This window comes from Ambystoma mexicanum, chromosome 2p (genome assembly GCF_040938575.1).
Source record: "Ambystoma mexicanum isolate Mex_15411 chromosome 2p, UKY_AmexF1_1, whole genome shotgun sequence".
In the NCBI taxonomy this organism is placed as follows: domain Eukaryota; kingdom Metazoa; phylum Chordata; class Amphibia; order Caudata; family Ambystomatidae; genus Ambystoma; species Ambystoma mexicanum.
In genome coordinates this window covers 1,008,533,659-1,008,551,301 of record NC_090923.1, presented here as the reverse complement: position 1 = coordinate 1,008,551,301, position 17,643 = coordinate 1,008,533,659, and the positions used below count along the sequence as shown (strand labels likewise).

General features: G+C 45.2%; 1 protein-coding gene across 6 annotated transcripts in view; it reads left to right on the top strand.

Annotated features, from left to right (window-relative positions):
* The window catches only part of SIPA1 (signal-induced proliferation-associated 1), a 291,847-nt gene extending 274,808 nt beyond the window's left edge, over nucleotides 1-17,039 (top strand). For 3 of the 6 annotated variants that reach the window (XM_069644833.1, XM_069644834.1, XM_069644835.1), the window contains exons 14-16: nucleotides 6,652-6,727; nucleotides 7,600-7,678; nucleotides 11,724-17,039. In XM_069644833.1, coding sequence (XP_069500934.1) covers nucleotides 6,652-6,727; nucleotides 7,600-7,678; nucleotides 11,724-11,873 — 305 coding nt within the window. In that variant the 3' untranslated portion in view covers nucleotides 11,874-17,039. The remainder of the gene's footprint in view (nucleotides 1-6,651; nucleotides 6,728-7,599; nucleotides 7,679-11,723) is intronic. The other 3 variants (XM_069644837.1, XM_069644839.1, XM_069644838.1) reach the window with 3 other exon arrangements.
* Nucleotides 17,040-17,643: the final 604 nt, after the last annotated feature.

Here is a 17,643-nt window from a genome sequence, read left to right as displayed (position 1 = left end):
AGTTGCACTCTCCTTTCACAAAGGTACTTGAGCCAGAGCCAGGCGTGTGGCTTCAGCCAGACACACGCCTGCAATGGCTGCTGCACCTCTAGTTCTAGTCTGCTTCTTCCGAGCAGTGCAGTTGCTCATTCTTTTTGCATTATGCAGCTCAGCCTAATATATGCGTTTTAGGTGGGACAGGCATTTAACCAAAGAAATACTGTAATGTAGAAAGACGATATCTAAGAAACACAATCTATGTAGATTCTGTAAGAATGTTAACTCCTATGAGACATTGAAGCATCTGTTAATCTACTGCCCCGATATGCAACGGTCTTGCATGGTATTCTTTAGGCGAGTTTGGAATCATTTGTCTTCTATTCGGGATCCGGAACAAATTTGGCTGATGCGCCTGGCACGTGAGGCAACCCCATGGTCCTAACCGTCACTGGTTTCATTATCATCCTGAATCTGGGAGAGCATTTCCTGAGGTAGTATTTGACGTGAACTATAGTTTCTTCCTTGCAACTTTGTTTTCCCTTCTACCTAAATAGGGATTGTATGTGTTTAGTCTATTCATCAAAGACCGGTGTAAACTAATGTGTAATATACCTTTTGTTATTTGTTTTGTTTTCATTGTTGTTTTAATGATATCTTTTAAATGTATAGATCTGTTTTCTACATATGATATTGTTAAGATTAAATATTATTTAACCACAATACAATAAAGAAATCTGGTTTTCCTGCTTGCAGTACTTAAACCACTGGGCACCAGACCGGTCGCGCCTAACAGGCAGTGCCAAACCAGGCCACGCTGAAATGGGGTGTTGAGGGCTTGTGAATCTGCTTAGATCACATGCTATGCATAGGCCAACATCTAGTGGTGGCTGCGGAGTAATACATTTTTTGTTTTCGAAACTCAAAAAGGGACGTCGACGGGGCATGCCAGTAATACCATCCCTAGTGTGACGTTTACTGTACCCATGGTCTTTCACGCGTCAAGGTCACTCAGATTGTTTTTTTCCACCATCGTATTTGGACGCATATCGCAGAGAGTTCCTTCTTGGCTGACACTATTACTTAATAAAAAGTTTAACTTAGTATTTATTTCTGTCCTTTCGACAACCGTTTACCGCAAGATCTCTGGCAACGGCTTCGAGGACAAGACCATTCATCGACGACAGCGACTCCTGTCTCCACTGACATTTGCCTGCGGCCTTCGAAGGCCTCAGTGGGCCTTGGACCTGCACAGTAGGGAGAGCGGGGAGAGGTTCATATTTTAGTCTCTGTAAGAAAATGTGTATTTCCCTTTACTCCCATTATTTCACCAGGCTGCCATCCTAATGCACGATGAAAAAACACTTGCTTTAAATTCTGTCCTTCCTGTAATAGGAAGTGTCCCTGAAAGGATTTGCACTGAGTGTCTTCCGAGGGAACACAACGAAAAACAGTGCAAGTCTTGCAAACTGTTCAGGCCAAAAACTTTGAAGGACCACAAAACAAAACGCTAGCCCCACCACGCCATGCAGGCTGAGGCTGCCCTGGGCGTCGATGGAGCCTCCAGCAATGGCAGCATCGGCATCCTAAGTGAAGCTGAGATCGATCGGGATCCTTTGGATTCCCGCGTGCGAGTCCCTAACCCCAACAGGGAGCCTGACAGTTCTGCTAAGGGGACGACACCCGGCGTCTCAAGCATGACCAAGTCACACCACACCAAGCACATCACCCATGGCTGAAAGTCGACCACATCGTCGACCGATAAACCGCACATGTGTCGAGGGCACGGTCTGAGCCTTCCTTTCCTGTGGGCCTTCGCAGTCTCGATCATCACAAGACAGGCCCTGAAACAGACCGTAAAGTCTGTTTCCGACACCATGTCTAAATCTGGGAAGTCCTTGGGTTCCGGTGACCGGGCTTCGAAAGACGCGTCAATGGCCTCGGGCAAAAGCTCAAAATGTAGCAAAGTAATTAAAAAACACATTCCTGACATCCTACTAAAGGCCAGAACGTCGAAGAACCATAAATCTTCGACACCCCAGGTTACAAAGTTACATACTATGAAATGTAGGAATTACACTACCCCTGAAGGCACTCTTTCAAGGGCAATGCATCATAAGCTGTCCCAGAACATCCACCTACCCCTGCCCAACCTACTCCTACTTCCTCTGTGTTGCCAAACTCTTCCCAATGGACCCTTGAGCAATACGATAGGGTCATGAGGAGAATGTCCAGTTTCATGAACTTCTTCGACGAACACCCCGACAGCTCCAAAACCTTCTGGGGCCCCCACAAAGCAGGGCAGCAGACACACACCCTGCAGCCAAAAAAGCACTGATGGACTCCACGCAGGCTACCACCTCATCATATCAGGACCTAGGTCAGGACACTTATTATTATAACACCCAAGGCTCACAGCCTTGCTCCTCTACAGACCCAGAGGTCCAAGGGGACACATGAAACTTAGATCAGTATTATGATGATGATGATGATGACGTATACATCATCCAATTCCAGACCACACTGACCCACCAGTGGCTGACTCCCCGGTAGACAATCAACTGCAATATAATGACCTGCTCCTATAGGGTGCAGAGCACTTAGAAATTGATACACAGGAAGCCTAGGTCGATAAAGACTTTGTGGAGGACATCCTTGGAGATAGAAAGTTTGCTGCACAGTTTATCCCCTTACTTCAATCGGTTCAGAGGCGTATTCAGCCCTCTCTGCTTACACCCCTTATACATAGGGGGCAGCTAAAGCCTGACTCGCTAGTGGTCATCACCACAAGAAAAAGAACGGGAACCCCTCTGGCCTCTGCCGAAGTCCCTCCTGACAAGGAGGGTAAAAATATCTACACCTTGGGCAGGAAAGAAGTGGGGGAGGGGTGGTATGTGTGGCCAGGAGACTTGCTACCTTTACTCCCTCAAATTAGGTATAGTATGGTATGGCAACAAGTGCCTACAAAGCACACTCTCACCTTGAAAAGGCATCTCGGTGATAGATAGATGGATGAGAAAGCAGCATGTTGCAGGAGGAAAAAATCAACGTGGAAATATAAAGGCTTTTATTTCCTTATTGACGTGGTATGATTGCTCTGGAATGCAATGCCTGTTGATCTGTGAGTTATAGGTTTTGCAGCCAGAAAAGATAAGGTACAACCTCTACCCCTCAATCCCCAGTTTGGGCAGTCTAGGTCTAAGTTCTGCTAGAAGGCCAGCAGAAGAAGAATGCAATAGGTATTATGGCTTGTAATGTATAAACCGTTCTCTAAAAAAGGAAGGAGTCAAGTTATCGAAGGATTTGTGCACTAGGCACAGAGACTTAGATTGGATTTGTTTTTCCACTGGTAGCCGAAGCAGTGATTTCAGTGCTGCAATTATATGTACCCTAGTGAAAGATCTTGAGAGCCGCAGCATTCTGTACAATCTGCAACTTACGTTAGGCACATATAGGTTACCCCAAATTAGCTGTTTCCGGCATAGCATATGCCAATCTAGCATTCCTTAAAGGTCAATATCGGTTAGTAATTCATAGGGTCACTTCTATACCCCTTCTTAAATATCAGCATTACCACTGATCGCTTCCAGAAAGGGGGCATACGTCCCTGTGACTTATTAATGGTAAGTAAAAAGGCTAAATGTATCAAATGGAATGAGAGGTATGCACGGTATAAGATCAGTATCTAAGTTCCATCGATTACACAGGCCTCTGTGATGTGTCTTGTAGACGCATAATTGTCAACCTTGTTCCATTGCAGAGTCCCTGTGATGGCATAAGATTGCGTAGTAGCATAATCCTACAGCGTTTTGCTCTTTAGAGACCGAGACATTGAGCCAGTAAATAACTGTTAATTGACTATTAAACTGCTGTGCCCTGTGTGAAGAGAGGTGGGGGTGGAAAGAAGTAACTTCTGAATGTTTTGCGATAGTGGAAGGTGATGGTGGCCTACTAGAACTGTGCTCATTCTGTGTGTTGAAATGGCAGGTGTTGTTGAAGTGAGTGCACTTTGCCATTTGGACAGCAGAGCGCAACCCAAGACTGATAAATTGCATCTGTCTCTTGAAATGATAGTTGTTGTTGAAGTGGGCGCACATTGCCACTTGCCACTTGGACAGCAGAGGACAATCTAACATTGATAAATTGCATCAGCTGAGTACGGAAACATACCTAAGCGTTTTATATATATATATAGAAGATTACAAAGATCCAGACGGCTGGCAATGGAAGGATTAACCAACTGGATTTTGTCTGGAAAAGAAAAGTAATCCAGAAATAACTAGGTTATAAGATGATAATGAATGAACTTATCTTTATTTCAAAACACAGCTCCATAAAAGACAAGATACAAAATATAAACTTTTGAAATACAGAAATACATTGAATTATTAAGTCTCTATGCAGAAAGTTTCAGTTAAAAATCCATAATAAAACTTCATTACTTATACAATCTTTTTTGCAACAAAAATACATAGAATTATTGGGTCACTGTGCAAAAAGATTTCATTAAAAATCCATAATAAAACCTTGTTACATACACAATCATTTTTGCAGCATAACCGCAAGGGGCTTATAAGAACATGTAAACAGCCACTGCTACCTCTCGGGATGGTAAGGCGAGTTTGCATTGCAATGCCTCATTAAACAACCTACAATTTAACATCCTTAGTTCTGGCATTAAAATCCTTTCCCTTGGTTCATAAAAAAGACAGACGGAGAAGCAGAAAGTGAGCCATAACGTGATTCATAATCTCATTACAGGAACAGCGAACAATTAATTTCTTCTGCATATATGTGTTGCAACGATCCTCAATCAATGATAAAAGACGACCAGTCAGATGAAACAGAACACTCCTTATTCACTTACGATAAACAAAACCAGTGCATCTAATCAGTATTACGTCCACTACAGCCATAATCAATATACCTATAGACCGACCTATATTTAATCTCAATAAGGATACGCTGCTCCCTTCGGTACTCCATTTATTTTTCCTTTAATAAGTTGATATCAGCTCTGGATACATTTACTGCGACAGCGTAGCGACTCAACAAACTAAGGATGAAAAATATTTTCCCAGTTTATTCAGCCAGTCAATCTTTCTGCAGATTTCCAAGGACGTCAATTCAAAATTACGTGTGTTAGGTGAGTCTCGGTTTGTGCCCATTTTCTCAACCAAAACAGCACTGGTTTTAGAGGTATGTTATCTAATATGTAATCTAATATGTAATGCAGGCTTCATTCTTGATGGAGCAAATAGGTTGAGGAGCTCCTGGTCGCTCCAAACTACTCTACAAGAAACTATTTTCTTTGACCTGGATCAATTGGGGAGAGCACAGACCCCACACTGCCGCACCATAAATACACAATGCGACTTACTTAGCACGATACATGTCTAATGTTGGTTTAATAAGTAAACTGCCCATCTCCAAACCAAATCCATGTAGTGCGCCACAGGCCTGAGAACATTTTTGTGTGGTCTCAATAATGTGGCCCGACTAGTTAGCTTTACTGTTTTACTATCCCCTCGCCCTAGATAAGCGGCTCACCAGTGTTGTCTGGGGTCAGTCACTACACCAGGGAATAGAAAGAATGGTTGGATTGCAAGTAATACTAAAGTTACACAGAAGGTAATTTAAACAAGTAAAATAAATTGAATCACTCACCTGATACCCTATGTGGGATAAAAATGTCAGGGTGTACTGTTAGCTACGATGCCCTTTGATAGTCCTTTAAGTGTGTTTGCGAGCATAACAAATATAGTGCATAACTAAAAAAAAAGAAATGTTTGAAAAAAAAGGAAAGAAAAAATAAAGAGGAGAATACAGGACAAAAGTATACAGGTAACCAAAAAGGGAAAAGTATTCATCTTACAATTTGTACGCATGATGTACACAAATCCTGTAGAAAGAATTTGATTTCGTGTTCCACATTCCATCTCAGCTTCAAACTAATAAATCCATTAGCCATCTTGCTTCCTTTTTCCACAGTGTGAGTTTGGGATTGCCACCTTGTTTGTTCATGGGCATATGATTATGCAACGTGTGGGTGCATATCCACCTTATTACTGACAGTGAAATATTCAGAAATGCGTACCTTGAAAGGCCTGATCGCGCTGCAAGCTCAGAGTTTACAGGTGCACGAGGTGCATAATGTGTGAACTTGGCATGAACAAAGAGTCCAACTTCATCTTCAAAAGTAAAAGGACCCACTTGATCAAGTCCTTTATCAATAGCGGGGCAACTCATGCTGTGTACAATCTGACATGCCCCTCTGCCATCATCTATGTTGATAGCACATCCAGACCTTAGAGGGTACTCCTTTCTGAACATGTAAGTACCATTAATAAAAAGGACCAGTCTCCTCTTTGCAGCATACCCACATCTCATTTATTGCCACTGCATGGGAGCCCCCTAGACTAATGTGGCTTTATTCCAAAGAGCGTGCATACCCCTTTAGACCGGCGTTATGAACAGCTTTAGTAGGGTCACATATTATGCCTTGTTTGGGCAACACCTGATATTAGAACTTATTAGAAGGAGCCATAGGTTGCCAAGGCTTTGACTGTCTGGATGTGGCCTGTCATTGGCTTGTGCCTTAGCATGCAATATTAAGTAAGGCTTTGCATGGTGATCCTTGCATATCTTAACCTCTTGGTTTTCTTCCAATGCTAGGGCAGCAGTCAGATGTCGGAGATGCATCATCCACGGCTGGCGGGAGAGTCCATGTTCAAAGGAAGCCGAGGGACGAGTATGTACCAAATTCTCTACAAGGCCGGTCGTCCCTTATGTGCTTGGCCAAGGCTCCTGAATTGGCACTGGGCGGCCTCACTACAGACAAAGACTCCACTCTTTCCCTATAGACATACACACTTTTTTTGTGTATACACAGTCAGGCTTCCTACGTACACACCTTAAGCATTCTTTTTTTTTACTATGGACATGGCCATACAGATTTGTCAAGTTGACTTTAAAGGCACAAAATGGCTGACCCTCCTGCAGCGAGGCCTGCCTCTGGTATTGACAGGGCCAGAACACCCCCATGATTGCTGGCATCCTTTCCAAATTTGGCGGGGCAAGACTTGCTCTTTCAACACAACCAGGATGATCAACACTCCCATTACAATTGCCCATATTATGCACTGCTCTGCCGTATTGTATAACGGGCTATCGCGCCAGACTGCCCCATCGCTTTTAGGGTATACCACAAGACATAACAGCCGGGTTTCCCCTAACAACATGGGCACCCATAGGACACTTGTTGGGTTCCAAAATAGGTCTGTACACGGGCACGTTCCGCTTGCTAAACAGATACAACTCATAATATCTTCAAGAGAGTTCATGCCCCTTAAGACAATGAATGGGGTTCCCCCATAAACATTTGGTGAAGGGGCCCATAATAGGTATGGTCAGAAAAATAGGGATTAGATTTGTGAAGATGAGGTCATGGAGATCTTCAAAGATCTGCTAGTTTCCCAAAGGTAGCAAGTCTTTTTTGGTCTGCGGGTGGGGGGAGAGGGGGAGGGGGAATGGGAAGAGCTGTGCTCCAGGGGTTACATTTTGCCAAGGCTGCCATCTTTTCACCTTGCTGATGATCTCTTACTCGCCTTTTCCCTTTGCCAGGACTGCAGCCAAGAGCCTATCGGAGAAAGTGTCTCAGCTGGAGTCTATGCTGAAGAAACTGCAGACCGATCTTCAGAAGGTAGGGACATGGCCAACGGGGAGGGGTACATCGTGGAGAAGGAAAATAAAGCAGAGAGGGCAGTGGAAGGAAGGGGTCTAAGGAAGGGAATCGGAAGAAGCAAGGGAGAGGAAGGAGGAACTGGGTGGGTTCCAGAAAGAGGGAAAAGAGAGAGGCTACATGTTTTCTGGCTGCTATTTTTGTATAGTAAAGTTGTTTTGTTGTATCATATCCATCTGACTGATGACGTAGCAGCATCATAACCCATCCATCCATTTTCTGTCACCTGCTTGTTTTTTATTTTTACTTCCGGCTGGGATATTCACAGGCCTTTGGTTTCCAAACTCGGGGCTGGTGTGGAGAGATTCAGGGTGACTAAAACTACAGGCAAACTCGGTGTGAATGGCAGAAAACAATATGTAAAGTACAGAGAAGAGCTGAGAACAGCATACTGTATTGTAAAGGTTTACAGAACAATATATCTGTATTTAACGACTTTCAATCTAGGCTAGTTAGAATGAGGTTCACCATTAAATAGAGAGGCCAGGTGACTCCATATCATGCAGAGACCATTCACTAAGACCTGGATTTCATTTAACAAAGCGTTCTGCGAGAGTAGTAGCCAATCCGAGTACCTTATCTGTTAGCAATGTTATGTTAAATGTAAGCCCAATATTGGAAAAAAATAGTGTGAGGGTGGCATGTAGCAATACTGGCAACCAATACATAAAACTACTGCCCCAAAGACAGATGTCTAACTGTTGAAATAAATAGATCACCTTAGGACAGGGGCGTAGAGATGTATTCTGGGCTATGGGGCAGTGATGGACAGGTCTGGGCTATAGTTTAAATCGCAGTACAAAGTATGGAGAGTGTGTCTCCCAGGTGATCTGGCATCGTACCGCTCCAAAGCTAATGTAACCCGGAGCTGTAGATCTAGGGTTCAAGGCAACGCCAAGGGCCAGTAAGGGGTTGGCTATCTTTTCCGGCCATTGTCAAAGCAGGAAGTTGCCCCTGTGCTGTGGCAAGGCAGAGTAGCCACAGATACAATTCCCCATAAACCAAAGTCTCTTTTGTGAGATAATAATATCATTACGGTGCCAGAAGAGTGCAGAGTTGGGGCTGCTCTAAGGGACCCCCTGCAACCGGAAACCTTATGGTCTCAGAAGGGCACTGGCCGTGACTTGGTTTCCCTGCACAAATCTGGATGTCACTGACAACTATCCCTTTTCACAGGGAGACAGATCGAGGAGGAGCAGAGGCAAGATGTGGCTTGTTTTAGGAATAAACCAAACACGGGCTATCTCGGCAAAAGCTCCACCTTTCCCCTGGAATTGCTTCAAAGGGATTCTGGTCCTTTTGTGCCACACCACCTGGTGCACAACATTCTTTTAACTGCCGCTTAATGTATCAACCCCCTGCCCTATCCTACATTTCTTTAACGATTATTCGAACATGCTGGCCCATTCAGCATTGGACCATGAGAATAATAGCTCTTTCTGAGATGTTAATCTTCCGGAATCAGAATCATTTGCCTCGACCTTGAACAAGATTTTCAAATGCATCAATTTGTGATGATTTCGACACACCACTTAGGAATAATATTGACCTGATTATAGCTATATAAAATTCGTCAGGTCAAGGTTGATGGGTCTGACCATTTTATTATTCCTTTTGATATTGACAACTCATTAATTGCTTGTCGGGAACGAAAAATCCTATTCAAACCCCCAAACATAATTTAGTTCAGTGTCTATTTCTGAGTTTCAAAATGTCATGAGTTGTTTCTCTGAATCCTTGTTTGGCCTGGCAGCTCCTGATGCTTTTTTAAAAAAAGTTTTTAGCCCATAATTATTCAATTGGCAGATATTTGTGCCCCAATACGTTTTTCAAAAACTGTTGAAGTAAAGGCAAATTTGTGGTACTGTAATGAAATTGGTCAAAATACACGAGAGGTCTGTCACCTTGAAAAGAAAAAAAGAAATCTTATAAATCGAGATCCAAAAAGTACTTTTTATCTTTACATCAAACCTGTGTTCAAGGAAAATTCCTGTTACAGTAGCTAAGTCTCCTTTATATATGCACAGGACTTAATCTGTAATAAGTAAACCTTGCTGTCTGTTTAAAACCATCGAGCACTGTGCGCACCATAGTCTTGTTTTTAATGCACCTGTATTTTGTATTTAATTTATAGAGCGATTCACACCAAAACCTTAACAAAGTAAAACAACATTACAAATCAGATGTATGTAATAAAAATGATGCAATTGAGAGGACAGATGATGGTCTTTGAGGTGAGAACAGAACTGAGGAAAAAGAGGACAGAGAGCAAAGAGAAAGAGAAAGTGTGTGCCAGTGCTTAGACACGACTAATGAGAAAGTGAGGTGCCTAAAATCTTCCTCGTTGACTAAACAAGCTCTTGATCCGCTTCCAGTTTGGCAATCTTAAACCTGCCCTTCTTGGGATTGCTTCCAATTGGTTTGTTCTTAAAACTTCACCAAAACCGACTTGTTATTCTGATGATACTGTTCCTGCTTTCCTGTGGAAGAACCTCCCGTTTGTGTCCTTTAGACATAAGATAGTTGTTTTTCTTATGGATCCTTCCCCACCTTTCGATAGGCAGGACTAGTCCTTCCTTTGTTGAAGACGTCATCTTTGGATCTTGACAAATTAAATAACTATTGCCCAGTCTTCCTTTTTGGGTACAATTTGTGGGGGAAATTCCCTTTTATTTAGATGCTGATGTTCATGCTCATTATTATCAGATTATCAAACTGGGTTTGATACTCCCTGCAGCACAGAAACTCCAATGCTGCAAATTGTGGATGGTATTGTGTTCATCTCCTCTTCCTGTTCCCTTTGGAGTACCACAGAGATCAATGTTGGCCCCCTAGCTGTTCACTCTTTATTGGGGCTTTGGGGATATTGTCAGAAAAGTGTACATGTCTATTCCTACTCTGCTGTATGTTAAAATCGTTTCAGCTGAGGCTGTACATCTCAGTCAATTCTACCTATCGAAAGTCATTAATACACTGAAAACTAAATTCCTCTTATTTGTACCAGCCAACAAGTTCTATTGGCCAATTCGTTGTGTTTCTGGTTAGACCAAAACGTTTCTTTTAAAACCCAAATGGTCGCTCATTCGGCTAATGTCCAACTTTCCTCACTAAGGAACATCCAATCTTATATTCCGCCTGTTCCGTTTCATTCGGCAGTACGTGCATTTGTTTTATCAGGCATTGATGGAGCTAACCCTACTTTGTCCGAAGCTGCTATATACGATTTTGGCTGTATAGCATACTAACCAGTTACTCTGCATAAGCCTACATGAAATAGCTAGTGGGTCTCGCTCTTTTAGGAGCAAATCAGAACTTTGTCCTGAAATTTCCGAAGTCCCTAGAACGAAGATCTTAAAACAAGCATTCGCATTTACTGTCCCACAATTCTGTTCATTTAATAGGTTTGCTGACTTCTGGGTGTTAATCCAATTCTTTTGTGCTGAGCTCAGATGCTCTTGGTTAGTGTTCTTGCATTATAAAATCGTGTAAATAATGAAATAAAAATGCACCCTTGGTGCCACTGCAGAGGAGAGCACTCGTTAGGAGGAAGCCCACATACTTTTACTTTATTTATTCTACCCCCTAGTGACATTTTAGTGCTTTTTAAATGCCAATAATGGAACAGAACCTGGGGTAGACTGTTCAGCCTTTAGGGAGGCCCATGGGCAGCCACAGTACCGGGATTACCGTACCCCCAGCTATTCTTTTCAATTAAAAGCCAACCGTTCTATTTTCTAGGTGGTGGAGCTCAGAGGGAGAGACTTATTAAAAAGAATGGGGTTTCTATCGCAGGAGGTGGGAACTAAACTAGATGCAGGCACGGGATCAATAGTAGGGGCAAGTGGCAACCAGGAGGGAGGGAGATGGGCAGTGAGGGTCAAAGAGAAAAGGGAAGCAAGAGTCAGGGGGGAAACTGGGAGAGAGAAGTGTTGAGTTGATTTGAAGTGTGGTTGTTGTATTACTGCAGACTGATTGCCCCTCCCCGTTCTTTTCTCCCTGGGGGCAGGAGAAGGAAGATAAGGCCCTTCTTCAGGCCGAAGTCCAGAGCCTGCGTCAAAACAACCAGCGGCTGGAGAAGGAGTCGCAGAGCACCGCTGCCCAGCTCGTCAAAGTCACCGAAATGCTGTGCAGCTCCAGCGGCGGCAAGGAGCTCTGAGGCCAAACTGCATCCAAAGGGGCAAGGACAGAGGGATTTTGGGAATCAGTAGAAGCCTTGATACCATGTTAGGTTGGAGACGTGCCCACCTAGCCCACCCCAACTAGGAGGAGGAGGACACTGGGTATTCAAGATCCTTCAGGGAGCAACATGAACACCACTGTCAAGGGAACGTCAGCCAGCGGGCCTGAAGGTGGCAGCTATGCAGTCCAAATGACATACCCAGAGCCCTTGGGACATTGACCCGAATGTCCCCTGTCCAGACTCACATGCTTCACAAGGGGCATTTTTTTTGCTTGGCCCAACACAGGCTCGCAAATGCACTTGGGCCAAAAAACAAATGAAACAAAAACAAATGGATCACACCACCAAACGACATCAATGTCTGGTATCAACTCATGCTTCCTTCCCATGAGAGGATGAGTGAAGTGTTTGGGGTGGGTTGTACTGTATGACCGATCCATTGGCCCTCTCTGACGACAAGGTGGCTTGGCGTTCCTGTGATGTCAGCACACTGCACGCGGTCTCAGGGAAATGTGTGGGGTTGTGATTGCCCTCCAGGCCATCCTGCACGACAGCAGGTCATCTCAGCGGATCTCAGCGGACCTGGCCAAGGCATCTCCAGATCCCAGTACATGGTAATCGCACCCTCCCATCCCCGCAGAGGATCGCAAGGAACCTTGTCAGTTGTGCCATGGCAAGACGTCCTGGGTGACCTTGCTGGATGGTTGGGGTGGCCTTCTAAAACTGAATATACACTGGGGAGAAATTCATGCAAATTAGAACATTTACTATTTTAAAAGGAATACATAAGACTCTGTACCTGAGGTACGGGTCCAGGTGACCTCTAGAATATAGAATATGTCTAGAATCTTTAGAGCATTCCATTTCCGTTAGGAATCTGCCACATTTATCAAAGTCCTCAATATCACCTGGTGATCCAGTAACCCCCAGGGGAGTTGTGACCTCTGAGGGAATCTAGGACCCTATGAGACATAGTTGCGTGCTATGGGAAGGCACTGCATTGCACGTAACTGGCAGCCATGTCAATGTATAGGTTGGAATCCAGGTGCATCAGCAGAGCTGTGGACGGCTTCCAATGATGGGAAAGCAATGGGTGCCGCAGGTCGGGTTTTAAGTGCACTGGAAAAGATACCAACAAGGGGCCTAGTAGTTGGCGGTGCTGCATGACTGGATGATGGTGCACTGGTAGATCACGGCATGGGCTCCACTTCTGGAAGAGTAGGGATTAGGGAAGTTTAGACTTGAGGTGCGCTAGGCGAGCTCTCTGGTAACTCCAGAACTGAAATAGCAGATCATGGTTGAGGGGTATGCTGTGTGTGGGTGTGAGATCTAGTTCTGAATTAGAAGGGGTTGCTGGGAGTTATGCTCCAGTTCTCTTGCTGAAGCGGTGCTTGTCCTCCCAGTTCTGGAACAGTGTGGGTAGGCTAATGTCAGGCACTGCTACATGAAATGATTGAGCTGCGTTTGACCCGTGTCTGGGTCCCAGTGCTGGAATATCCTGAACCACTGCAGGTCAGGGTTGAGGGCGAACACGAGAGCTGTGTGAGGGCGGCAGCACGGGGCCAGCCTGGTGGATGCAGCTTTGAATGAAGGTTCCTTAGAAAGGTTGTGCGTGGGACCAGCTCTGTGGGTTCCCTGTTGAAGCAAGGTCAAATGAGAAGTATGGTGATTTGGCAGAGCACTGGAGAAGCCGAAGGTACAGCAGGTTAGGACGAAGGCTGCTAGGTCTAGCCGTGTGTGACGGTCATAGTCCTGGAATAGTTGGCGGGTAAGGTACTGTCTAAGCCGCTTGTGGGCCTCAGTACCGAAATAGCATAGGATCCTGAAGAAGGCCAAGGATTGAGATGTTTTGGCAGCGCTGGGTCAGGGCCTCCGTACTGCAATACCAGGGAGTAATGTAGGTCAGGATCGATGTGCGTTGGCAGAGTGGGTTTGTGTGGCGTCTAATGCTGTGAAAGCAGAGTATGTTGAAGATCAGTCTTGGGGTTGTGTGGAGCTGTTTCGGGGACCCAGGGCGGGAATAGTAGGGAGTAGTGCAGGTCAGCATCGTTGTGCATTGTCCTGTGTGTGTGCATGGCATGGGTGCTGCAGATCAGTAATACATTGAATTGGGAAAGTTGTGTGTGGGCTCGGTGGAGATCGAACAGCAGGACTGCGTGGCAGGATTGAGGTGCACTGTCAGAGCATTTATTAAATCACACTCTTGGAATATCATGGGCCAAGGCAGCTGCAGGTCAACTGCGAGGTGTTTTGGCAGGGCTGTGTATGTTGATTCCACCGCTGAAATAGTAGGGAGGCGGGAGGCTGGCAGGTCGGGATTGTTGGGAACTGCCAGAGCTACATGTTGGCTTCAATACTGGAGCAGCCTGGAGTGCTGCAGGTCAGGATGGATATGAAATGGCATAGCTGCGTGCCGGCCCGAGTAATGGAAGAGCGGAGATCACTGACGGTCAAGTTAGACCGCATCGGCAGAGCAGTGACCGGGTCCAAATGCTGAAATAGCAAAGGTCGCTCAAGGTAAAGGTGCACTGGCGGAGAAGGGTGTGGGTTCCAGTAATGGAATAGTCAAGGAAGTCGCAGGTCAGGTTTGAGGTGCATTGGCAGAGTTGCACCTGAGGCCACTACTGAAATAGTAGGGATGCTACAGGGACACTGCCCCTCCCTCTCTCGAATTGCCTGAGTCCCTTGACACTGAAATACGCTGTGGCATCCGATATAAGCTTGAACAGAACCCAATATGAAAACGTGTACAGTTCTGTAAGTGTGGAAGCTGTGATTCCGAGGAAGCAAATGTCTGCGCTCTCGGCATACCTTACTGTATGTATAGGTCAGTGTTTGTATAGTAAGAGGTGTCTGTTAGGATTTTTTTAAGAGAACATATTTTGAGGTTTCTTTGCAATAAAAAATTGGTTTATTTTCCTGCAGCTGCCTTGGGGCGGAGGGAACCGTCAAAGCCTACAAGACCTATTGATGGCAATCCGCCCCTATATTCTGTGCACAGCAACAAGGAGTGAGCATCTATGCAAATGTGCTGAGGCAATGCTGAGGCAGCCCTATGTGGTCCCTATGACTTGAGGCCTACAAAGCTCGATGTGAAACTGGGCTCATGTGCTGCCAACTGGGCCGGTGCTGGCCGAGCTGGACTGTGATGATCCCAGTTCAGCTGTGGCGGGCATGCTTGGCAAAGTTTGGCCTATTGCAGTGGTATCCAAACTGTGTTGAGATCTCCTTGACTAAAACTATTGTTGGTGGTCCCACCAAATGCCAGAACTGCTTATATTTTCTATTAAAAGCAGTCATCCTGCTCCCTTTTTAAAGAACATTGAGCCCCCCCCCCTGAACCTCCTCTGAGCCCCTATTAAGGCCAACCCTGCATTTTGAAAGCATCTGGCCTACAGTGTGCTGGCTGGGATTGAAGCCGGCCAGCTGGGTTTGATCAGGCCACGGGTACCCGTGTTGTGCATGGTTAGGGTACACCAGGGTTTGGCAAGCGGAGAACCTAAGAATGGGAGCCAGCCCAGTCTGTGCTGGGCCAGGACAAGCCTGGGCTGACATTGCTGGTTCAAGTTGAGCTGTTGCATTTGGGCCAAAAGCGCAGCTTGGTTTAAGACCCAACTCCACAGCCCGTGTTGAGGGTTCCTCTGGAACACAAAAACTAGGCCTGGCACCAAATCAAAAGTAGCCCACATTTGCAATTCACACTTCATGGTAGTCCACAACCCACTGTTTCAGCAGTACCTAGGAATGGACTGACAACAGCTGTAGCAAATTATGTATTGTCAATCAATTTTTGGGGTCGTAACATCCTTCAGAACTACCAGATGAACAGAGCACTAACTCATTAAACTGTCCCAAACCAGCCTGTTGGGCCGACAATTCGGGCACTGCGCTATAGGTCAGTCCGAGCCTACCTTGGTCTCATTGCTTGTGCACAATCTTATGGGAGACCCTGGCGGTGTTAGCGAAGCCCCAGCCAGTGCAAACCCGTTCTCATTCACTGTGAAAGAAGTGACAGTTGTGATCTCACACTCATGAAACAGGATCAGACGTGACCCTCTCAACAGATACTCTGCAAGCCACCCTCCGATCCACTATTCTCTCCTATGTCCCGCCGTCCTCCTCAGTCCCTACACTTTTGCATCCTTCCTACCACAAAGCGCTTTGAGGCCATACAAATGGGAAAAGGTGCTATATGAATGACTACTGCGAGACAATACAATACAGTTTCTCACACACGTCCTTCCTCATCCTAACCTCACACACCTTATGCTTTTTTCTCCACCACTCTCACCCCCTCCTACTCTCTAACACACCAGCAATCTACTCAGGGTTGGATTGGGACAAGCATAGTCCCGGGCATCGAAATAAACGTTACCCACGTTCATGGATTGCAAGTTGTGACTTTTTACAACAAACTGCGAGTGGTATACACAGGGATACATTAGAAAGTGTGACAAATGGTGTCTTTATAAGCACATTGTGCCAGTACATCGGTTGAAAATGGCAGCCGTTCTGTAGATGAAGTTCCCACATTGGCCTAGAAAACTGGCCTAAACTGGTTCGACCGGCCAGCCCTTCAGGCATTGCCCTATCCGCCTATGGACCAGCCCAAACCTGTCCCTACTCCTTCCGTTCCCAGTGCTCCGCCTCTCTCTTTCCTCTCACACACACACACTATGCCTTTTTCGTTATCATTCCAGTCCCCTTCTACTCTTGCATAAGTAGACCTTTGATTAATTTGCCACATGAACTGGTCAGATAAGCAGAAACCAATCCACAGTAAAGCATGGGGAACCAAACCATCCCCGTTGGGCCTTGTAGGAGCATCTCAGGGCGGTTTGCTACTATTAAGGTCTCTGAACTATCAGTATTTGGACGAATAGTTATCAGTGTTGGCCCTTTTTGCCTGAATATTGATAAGTGAGAAGAATGGCAGCTTCGATTCTGGGAGTCAAATATTGAGATTTAACGACTACTGTGCACCGGCGGACCTCACGCTGTCACACACTGTGTAAATAGGGATTACATCTATTATTTTTTTACGTTACAAAGGGTCTGATTTGAACAGTTTTTCTTCCAAAATGAATGTGACAATATTTAAGCCACTTCTCCGTGCAATAAAAGGTAAATATGCAATGTTTATTCCGAGTCTGTCGTTGTGTCTTCATTTGAAGTTCTGCCCGGTGATTGGGTTAACAAAACAGTGATTGTAAGCATTGTTCTGTGATTGGGTTAGATAATCTTTGCTTTGATGTAGCCCTTTAGGATTGGGCGATACAAGCAATGAGTGGAAGTGTGGCTCGCCCAGAGATGCCTGGAAAGAAACAATGATTGTAAATGCTGCTCTGTGATTGGCTGAGACCTGTAGGGAATGGAATCTTTAATTTGGGGTTCTTTTAGCAAAGTCTGAGTTGTGGATGTGGTAATGTTCTCCGTTCTCCGTCTTTTAAAAATCTGAATGGGTGACACAGAGTTTTACAATCTGTTGAGTATGGCGTCGCAGCAAAGCGAGAGTCAACTCGTGGTTCCAAAAGATGCTGGACGGGAGGATATCTCTGTGGCAATCCGTGGGTCTTGGAAGCAAGACCACGCTGAGCAAACGCAGATTCAAATCCTGGACCTGCGCTTGAAGAACAAAAACAAAAAAAAGTGCGTTATAAACAACCTGCAATCAAACTAGCGCCTAGATACCTTCAGGTTATGTGCGCTGTAAATACATGCTATAAATAAATAAATAATAAATGCT